Source organism: Zea mays, chromosome 4, assembly GCF_902167145.1.
Source record: "Zea mays cultivar B73 chromosome 4, Zm-B73-REFERENCE-NAM-5.0, whole genome shotgun sequence".
Taxonomy (NCBI): domain Eukaryota; kingdom Viridiplantae; phylum Streptophyta; class Magnoliopsida; order Poales; family Poaceae; genus Zea; species Zea mays.
In genome coordinates this window covers 225,134,306-225,143,740 of record NC_050099.1, presented here as the reverse complement: position 1 = coordinate 225,143,740, position 9,435 = coordinate 225,134,306, and the positions used below count along the sequence as shown (strand labels likewise).

At 43.9% G+C, this 9,435-nt stretch overlaps 1 protein-coding gene across 1 annotated transcript; it reads right to left on the bottom strand.

The window, feature by feature from the left end:
• Positions 1-230: 230 nt before the first annotated feature.
• LOC103654664 (putative germin-like protein 2-1) lies at positions 231-1,379 on the bottom strand. Its single transcript, XM_008681503.4, has 2 exons — positions 1,053-1,379; positions 231-952 (listed from the first exon to the last, which is right to left on the bottom strand). The coding sequence occupies exons 1-2, from the start codon at positions 1,171-1,173 to the stop codon at positions 417-419; spliced, it is 657 nt and encodes a 218-aa protein (XP_008679725.1). The 5' UTR covers positions 1,174-1,379; the 3' UTR covers positions 231-416.
• Positions 1,380-9,435: the final 8,056 nt, after the last annotated feature.

Here is a 9,435-nt window from a genome sequence, read left to right as displayed (position 1 = left end):
TTAAGATACTTATGTCTGGATGATGTAATAATGTTATTCTATTCTCTTTACGTCTTTATTGCATTGTCTTTTGATATATTACACTTGTGACATCAACATATGTATGGAAAATAGATCCTGTCACACATATGTTATGCATTCGTTTTTACCCCAGAACCGGGTGTGACAGTGAGCCACGCTAGGGGCTCTTCAACGCTTCATGATATTTTCTCTTATAGGGACAACCAGCAATCGACCATGAAGTAAATTACATTCATTTTGCAAACAAGGGATACATTTCTCAACACATCTGACAAGCGTAAATGAACTTACAACAGCTTAAAGATACATTACAAAGGGGAAGTAGAGGAAAAAAATAGTTCATATAATAAGACGAGATCGAATCAAACATGCACACCCGACCAGAGAAAAAAAAATTAGAACTGAGCTTGAATCCAGTTAACTGCCTTCTGATCGACCTGAAAGGCCTTGGCAAGGACATCATCTGATATCAATGGATCGGAACCAAATACTGTGTTGGCAACAGTGATCACCCCAGGGTTCTGGCTGCTCAAGGCGGCAAGAGCCGCAGCACTGTCCGTGCCATAGTTGTACTGGAAGTGGACAAGGCCCTTGGGGAACACGAACACATCGCCCTTGCTGAGAACCTTGGAGACGAGCGTGTTGTTCGGATTGGAGGTGACGAAGCCAACGTAGAGCGATCCCTCGAGCACGGCCAGCATCTCGGTGGCGCGCGGGTGCGTGTGAGGCGGGTTGAGTCCCTTGGGAGCGTAGTCGATGCGGACCATGGAGATCCCCATCGTGTTCAGCCCCGGGATCTGCGCCACGTTGGCTGCCGTCACGGCGGAGCCCTGCCGGTTGCTGGTGTTGCCGGCCTTGTGAAGGCCCGAGAAGAAGAAGTCCTCGGCCACCACGTCCTTCGCATCTTTGCAGGCAAATCCATTCACGCGAACTGCATACAAGGACAGCAAAATAATGAAATAATCTGTTTTGTGGAAACGCCACGCCTAGCAAAGCAACAACTTTAGTTAGTTAGCTTGATCTATATATACCTTGAGACGTCTTGTCTGCAACACAGAAGTCTTGGAGAAGGCTCGGGTCTGAAGCGATGGCACAAGAGCATGCCATAGCCAACAGCATAGAAATAAACAGGAATAGACGACGGATAGCCATGGCTAGCTAGCTCGACTTGGTTTCTAATTAAGCTCCAAGAGCTGTTCTTCAAGGGACGATATGGCTACAGCATGGAGGGAGCTGGTAATTTATAGGAGATCAGCATGGTCGCTGTGGTTCAGGGGCGGGGGGTTGATTGATTAATGATTCGGCACCTAGGAACAAGTCTTCCGATTCCATGGCGTCACTGCGTGTGCTCTTGATTTAATTACATGCATATATAGCCAGCCTGCTACTCAGTTGCAGATAAGGGACGGCAAAGCAAGAACCAATCAGCTGTATGTCTCGTGCTTGAACTAGTCTCTCTTGTACGTACGTAGTATTAGCGACAAGAACAAGATGCTGCGATGTCTCTCCAGATGGAAAACACTCAGATAAAGGTCTAAAAATTATGAGACGCTGCTGGCTTGATGACAGCTACTTATTAGATACCAACCGTAATTTGTCCAACAGTGCATGTCTGTACCAATAAGTACCACTGCAATGTGTATTCAATCTCTCTCGTGTGTGAAAGAATCGTTGGCCGCTCTTTTTTTCCTCTTTATTACGAGAGAAAGAGAATCTTGTTTTAGATCAAAAGCAAATAATGCTACGGAGTTTTAGTAGCCACCAGGCCACCACCACGGTAGCAGATACCAATTTTGAACTGTCCAACGTTCTGTAATGCTGTGAAACACTCAGCTGGTAGTTCACTGATAATATTTTAGGCGGAATAAGTTAATGGTGTGTTTAGTTTGTCAAAGCTTCACTCAGAATTTATCTTCACATCCCTCGATCTTCATTCTGTGAAAACACATGGTAGATATATATGTGCCCGCGTGTGATGGATGATAGCCAAGCTCTGCTTTAGTATTAAGACTAACTATGATGTGATCAGTGTGGTGTTCTCTTTTCTTAACGATGTGCAGTAGTCGAGCGTGCCGTCAAGACAACCAACGACAATGGTCAATGGAGAAGCTCAAACGAGTTTGCTAATGGGCTAGTATAACGGTGAAGGACATGTATGTGAGGGCTTGGACCGAGAGACCGAGAGCGGGTGAACGAACTGTGGACGATGGTTGTTAGCACCTGGCGGTATAGATGTCCAAACGGGCCACCCGGCACGAACCCGGCCCGAACCCGTTTCGGCCCGGTACGAATAGGGTCGGGCCAGGCACGGCCCGTTGATGCTTCGGGCCGGGTCGGGCTGGCCCACGTGCCTAGAGACATGCCCAAACCCGGCACGCACGGGGAAAAATCGTGCCGGGCCGGCCCGTTGGCCCGGTGGGCCTCAACGGACCGGGCCGGGCACTGGCCCGAACCAACAGTAGAACGGTATATAAATAAATATATTTAACATAATTAATCATATATAATAACATATTATTTATATATATTAAGACAACAAAATATTTATGTATGCATTTTATATTTATGTATGCATTTTATATATGTTTGGCCGCGTATTTAGTATTTACATACTATGAGAGAATTAAATGTATTTACATATTTAGTATTTACATAAATATGCGGGCCGCCGTCGTGCCGACCCATTTATCGTGCCGGGCCGGGCCAAAGCACGCGGGCCGCCGTATGTGCCCATACCCGGCCCGCTAAACGGGCCGTGCCGGCCCGGGCCCGTAACCGACCGTGCCGGGCCGTGTTTGGACCGGGCTAAATTCGTGCCGTGCTACGGGCCAAACGGGCGGCCCGCACTGTTTGGACATCTATACCTGGCGGTGTCGACAAGTGTACAAAATAAAGACAGTGTAGACCATGTTGACCAATTCAAGACTATGGTTGACCAAGATAAGCGAATTTATAAGGACTTTGTGATCGAGTTGTCAAGGATAAGCCGTGACACGCGTCAGGTTCGTAAAGGAAGCATAGAGGATACGTGATTCTAGTTGGGTTTGGTGGTTTCGGCCTCAAAACTACGGGCTTCAGGCTTGCTAGGTTTGGACCTCAAAACTCAAGCGAAGATTTCAAGATGGCATATGGCATTGTCGAAGAGCTTGCATTCAGGTCCGTCAGGCACCATGATTGAGGGTGGCGCCACGTTTCAAATTTACTCGGAGGTCGCCATACACGCGGGTCTCGGTGACACGCGGAGGAGCGCAAGGAGGTGGAGCACATGGTGGAGGAGCCAACGTTGGCGTTGTCAGTGTAGGAGGAGGAATGGGCTGAGGAGATGATGAAAGCGGTTATGCGCGTGGGAGGGGAGCGAGGCAAGGCAGCGGTGGTGGATGTGGAGAAGAGGGGGTGGACGGAGGGTTGTTTTGCTAAAAGTAATTGGGTTTTTCTGCAAAACATGCAGAGCTAGGTGTTGACGTAAGAACAAGCCAGCAATGCCTCGAACATTCTCGTGCGAACAGACGGGATGAGGTTTTAATATAAGTGTAAAAGTGGTGGAGTTTTATGTAATGATCTTATATAATTATATATATAAATCATATACAAAGTAACTATATATAACATCATAAAAGGCATTTGGCGTATTGAAGTTAATGGCCAATGTCCATAGGCAAATACTATTTGTAAAACAAGGCCAGGTGAGTGGGATGGGAGAGAGAAACAGTAGAGTTGGAATTTCTCCAACAATTCTCTATCGGGCTGATTGGTTGCCGGCTCCGCTCCCGCCCGGATTGCGCCAGCCTGTGCCGGTAGATACGTGCTTATCTCATGTCTCCACGCATGCAAGTAAACGGATAAAAAAACACATAGGCTGCACGGCCGTATACAGGTTGGACTCACACGATGCACGTAACCATTCATAAGCTAAAATATAGTCAACGTACCCGCTGGACCTGGACGCTGCTGACCAGGTAACCAATCAAGCGATATATACTTCTCTTCTTACGGGCTAGTTTGAGAAATCTATTTTTTCATTGGATTTCTATTTTCTTATGAGAAAATGAACTAATTTCCATTCGAAAAATAGAAATCTATTGAGAAAATTAGGTTCCCAAACTAGCTCTACATATACTTTTTAATCTATTTTACTATCTCTTCTTAAAATTTGCCCTCAATAATATGCAGATGCCTCCGACCATTCCCTCTGTATATCTCGCTCCCTCTGCACCAACTAGCTTCCACACAGTACATGTCACATGACACAGTGCGGCGGCTGCTCATCCTCCCCAGCCAATCATCCACTCCCAAACCGCGCACGTTCAATTGGCACAGTGTTTGCAGGCCATGGGAATTCCTTCTTCCCCTCATGTCCAGAGAGGGGATACGAAGGCCCCTGTTTGTTTCGGCTTTTCGCAGTTTCTGGCCACCAAAAACCGCTGCAGACTACCAAACACTCAGCTTTTCAGTCAGCTTCTATAAAATTTATTTAGATAAAAACAATTAAAAATCAACATAAACATATAATCGGTTGAGTCGTCGCAATAGTAGTAATCCGTCACTTTATAGATTCTGAGTCCCATGGACAACTTTATCTTTCTCCGCACGTAATCCTAATGATACTCAGATTCTCTACACAGCCAGATTCTCCCTATAGCTAGATTCTCGGAAAAGCTGGTCAGAAAAAAGCTGAACCAAACAGACCAGATCAATCCGTGGAAACAGTCTCACGGAATGAATCGAATTGAAGTAAATACACATACGATAACGAGCGGGAGAAAAGAAAATCTAAATCTTTATGTCTCATCCTAAGCTCTTTAATCGTGTTAACACTACGAAAATCTAAATAAAGTAAATATACATTAAGAATAACGAGTTTGTCAAAAGTTACATAATAGAAGAATTAGACTTGTACCGATGAAAATTACTAATTTCCATCAATTTAGGGTTAATTCATTTTGGTTCTTGGCCACGGGAATACACAGCCGGGTTTAGTTAATTCCCGTCGACCGCTGACTGAGATTAATTAATTTCTGTCGGCTTACTATAGCCCACGAGGATTACTTAGACCGTCGGCTCGAGCGTGAGAGCCAGCTAATTCCCGTAGGCCTCATCTGACCGTCGGGAATTAGCATGCTAACTCCCGTCAGCTACGGCTCATCCATGGAAATTAGCTAGTCTATGGAAATTAACTGCTAATTCCCGTTGGCTACTTCTGGCCCATGAAAATTAGCTGTTTATTCCCGTCGGCTATGATCAGGCCAACGAGAATTAACCTTTCATGATGCAAACCAACAACCAATGAGGCTCAATTTCTCCACAATTTTATACATAACAAAACATATAAGATACATATCATCATAGACGGGAACTGTAACACCCTTAATTTAGGAGTATAAAATTTCTTCTCTAATAACTACCAAATTTAGATGTTACTACTTTTCTCACATCTATAGATTTTCTTTTCTATTCTTTTTATAGGATTTTTGGTTAATTATGTGGGAGAAATATTATTTTCTTTGGAATATTAAAACCTACGGAGATATGAATGTGTGCATCATGTTGAGCTTAAACTTTGTTTTTGTTTGATGCACACATTTGAAATATTTGAATGAATTGTGGTTTGATTTGATTTGAATTCCATGGAGAAAATAAAAAAAGGAATTAGAAATTCAGAAGAAAAAGGAAAAACCAATTCAACCCAAGTCGGCTCAGTCCAGCCCAGCTAGCCCCCCGCGCGCGCCCACCCCTCCATGACAGCCGGGCCTGGCTGTCGGCGCCAACCCGCGCCCGCGCGTCCACACTCCCTCCCTCCCTCTGCCCGGTGGGGCCGACCTGTCGGCGCCAATTCCCCTCATGCGCGCCCCCATCCTCTCTCTGTCCCACGAGCCCCGTCCGTGAGCGCCACAGGTCGTTCCCTCGCGCACGTGCTCGTGTCTCTGCGCCGCGGGCCAACCCTGTCAGCTCCGCCTTCCCCGCGAACCACCACTCACCCGCGCGTGCACGCACGCCGAGAAGACCGGCTGTAGGAAACGGTGACGCCTAAGAGGGAGGGTGAAATGTACTTCTAAAACTTTCTCTAAACTAGGCCACAGTTAAATCCCTAGAGCAAAACTTATGCAAATAAATAATCTAGAATGCGCAACTAGGTTTTGTCTAAGTATTGCTATCTCTACCGCAATAGCTAAGTTTCAATCCTAAATAATCTAACTATAAATACAAGATTGAAACTTAAATACTTAATATAAATGCGGAAGGTAAAGAGCAAGGTAGAGATGCAAACTCTCGTGGATGACGCCGGTATTTTTACCGAGGTATCCGGAACCACGCAAGGTTTTGACTAATCCTCGTTGGTGCCCCTACGCAAAGGGGTAGCCCACGCGAGTTCCAAGCACCACGGTGGAGTAACTCCGTAGAGAGCCGCGGGCCTTCTCCAAGCACAAGTGGTGCTCCGTTTCCAGCTCCTCTCGGGCGCTCCCCGCCGTCTCCACTATCGAGCTTCCGGCCGAAACGCCTCGAGCCTCGTTTCCTCCGGTACATGGTGGCAGCTGTGACACAAACTTGGTTGTCACGGTCTCACAAAACTCTCACTCCACTCGATACAATTACAATGGCTCACGCAAGACACGAGGGGTTGTGTGGTTTTTCTAAACTCACTCAACTAACTAGGATTCAACTGCACTAATGCGGTCTAACTAACTAAGCACTTCGCAAAGCACCTACGCTTATCACCGAGTGATTCTGTTAAGCACTTGGGTGTATGAGCACTTGGAAATGTCTATACTATGCTTTGGTATGTTGCTTGGGCTCCCACACCTTCAAATGGTCGGTTGGGTGAAGTATATATAGACCCCAACTGAATTATAGCCATTGGAGAAAAGCTGATGTTCTCTGCGGTACACCAGACAGTCTAGTGGTAGGCACCGGACAGTCCAGTGCCCCTGTCATTTGCTCCTAGCCGTTGGATCTAACACAGCAGGTGACCATTGGTGCTGCAGGCTTTTACACCTGACAGTCCGGTGGCTTCTCTCCCCAGTGCCACCAGGAACTAGCCGTTGGGCTACTATTCCCTGGTGCACTTGACAGTCCGGCGTGTGGCACCGGACAGCCCGCCAGTGGCAACACATTTCTTCGTTTCTTGGACTTTGCTTGATATTCTTTGATCATCACTTGTGATCTTCATAATGTCTTCTTTTGAGGTGTTGCTTTCATCAATGCCTTAGTCCAAGTCACTTTTAGCATCCTGTGAACTACAAACATAAACACTAGCAAACACATTAGTCCACAGGTTATGTTGACCATCAAACACCAAAACATTTTGAGCCAAATGGCACGGGGTCCATTTTCCTTACAATCTCCCCCTTTTTGGTGATTGATGACAACACAACCAAAGCAAGCAAATATAAAAAAAATTGAATGAAAATATGCAATCTACTTGCTAGGATGCATGAGTGTCCCATCAAAGTGAGATTATGGACTTAAGCCTCCCCATAACTCCATAATTCACTTACTTCCTATTTTAGACCAAAGAACCAAAACTACTTGCAAGATCAAAAAAATAATTTGGTGGTGTTTGGTGTTTGATATAATTTCCATTGCTTTGGTCCCTAAAAATTCTCCCCCTTTGGCATTAACCACCGAAAAGGAAGACATTAAAAGCATATAGGAAGCAAATAAGACTTGCCCTCTTAAAATATTTATCAATTTAAGCACTAAAAGATTACTCCCCTAAACGAGTGTTCTCCTTTTGAAAGAATATTCTCAGTCTTTGTCATAAACGAAGAAATACTCCCCCTGTCAGAGATCTTCTACTTAGGAAAAAACAAGTGAGAAATAGGGGAATAAGACATGATTTGATTAGACTAACTCACCCTATGCATAGGTAACAGATATATTTTGACAACATATGTATTTATAACAACATGGGAAGTATAAGATATGAAATGTACTCTAATCATAAACTGGAGAAGACATGTAAAAGATACCAAATGTAGTCATATGAGACATGAAACTACTTGTAGGTTTGCAGTGGAAGCTTATTGTCTTACTCCAGGGACTCCATTTTCCTTCAATGAGACTACTACATATAATAGACTTGAAAATAGGTATTAGTCTCAAAGACTTGGATTATAGAGTAACCTCTCCCTGAAAGTGTGCATATAAGTTTTGAATACTTGTAGGAGACATACACTTCGATTTTGATATCAAGAGGGGCAAATTATCTATAATCCAAGCTTTGACACATATAAGTTAAATGATACCAATTGAAGCTTGGAGGATATCGAATGTGGAATATGTCATATACTAATACCAATTGGAATATCATTTACTTAGAATGTTAATAAGCTATGTGCCATGCTTAACTAATCTTTTTAAACCATGTAGGTTTGCTCAAGAATATGAATCGAAAACGAGCAATCCTACCATATGATTGAGCTATTATGCATGCAGTTAATATCAAAAGAAAATATAAAATGCAAAACTAGGCATTTAAGGTAAAAACTAGATACAAGTAAATAGATACGCATATCTAAAAAGAAAATTCAATAAATCTAGTTACCTTAGTCATGGGTGGGGAATTTGGGTCCAAAGTATACACTAGCCCACTTAGCAATAGACTTGATCCAATATGATGCATCCCATGATATACATCCCAATTTTGCCGAGTCTCCAAATTCCCCGATGTCCTTCGGACTTCTTACTTCCCTCTCGGGATCCAAACCTTCTTGGTGCTTTTCATGGTTGAAATAATTTCCTTTGACACCCAGATGTGTTTGACCCCTTTTCCTTTGTTGGCTTGCTTGTTGGCCTTGATTGCTATCACCTTTCCATCCTTTTTCTTTTTTGATCAAGTATGGTGTAGTAGCCTTTTTATCCACCTTGTTGATGTAGGTGTTGGAGATTTTGCTTGTTGGCTTTTGCTTGAGATTTTGCTTTTGCTTATCCCCGATCTTCATCTTGCATTGGTAAAACTTGTGTCCTTCCTTGTGGCATAGCCTACAAATCACAGTTTCGCCCTCCATAGGCTTGTCCATTCCTGCAGTGGTATTATCCTGAGGAGGTTGGATTTGTTTGGCTTTGCCGTTATTGTCATACAAAGCATTGCCAAGGCGAGCCACTTCTTGCCTTGATTGCTCATTCTCCTTTGCAACCTCATTCGAACATGTTTCTACAACAATATTCTTAATAAGAACTTGGTTGCGGGGGTTAGAATCATAAATTAAATCAAAGCAAGAAGTAGAAGCATATTTCTTAATAATTTTAGGTATTTCAGCCAAAGATACTCCTGGGGTGCTGCCAATGTTTTTTAGCTTAATAGTTAGCTCATTATTGTGTATACTAAGAATTTTCGTTTTTCCTAGCAAGTTTTCAATGGCTTCTTGGGAGCTAGCTAACTTAGCTTTAAGTTTTTCATTTTTAGTAAGGCTATCA

What these genes read in the sequence shown, in the direction of transcription:
- LOC103654664 (XM_008681503.4), bottom strand. Translation starts at nt 1,173, where the DNA reads ATGGCTATCCGTCGTCTATTCCTGTTTATTTCTATGCTGTTGGCTATG. An exon ending in TGCAGACAAGACGTCTCAAG is followed by an intron (nt 953 to 1,052) that starts GTATATATAGAT and finishes CCTTGTATGCAG; the next exon opens with TTCGCGTGAATGGATTTGCC.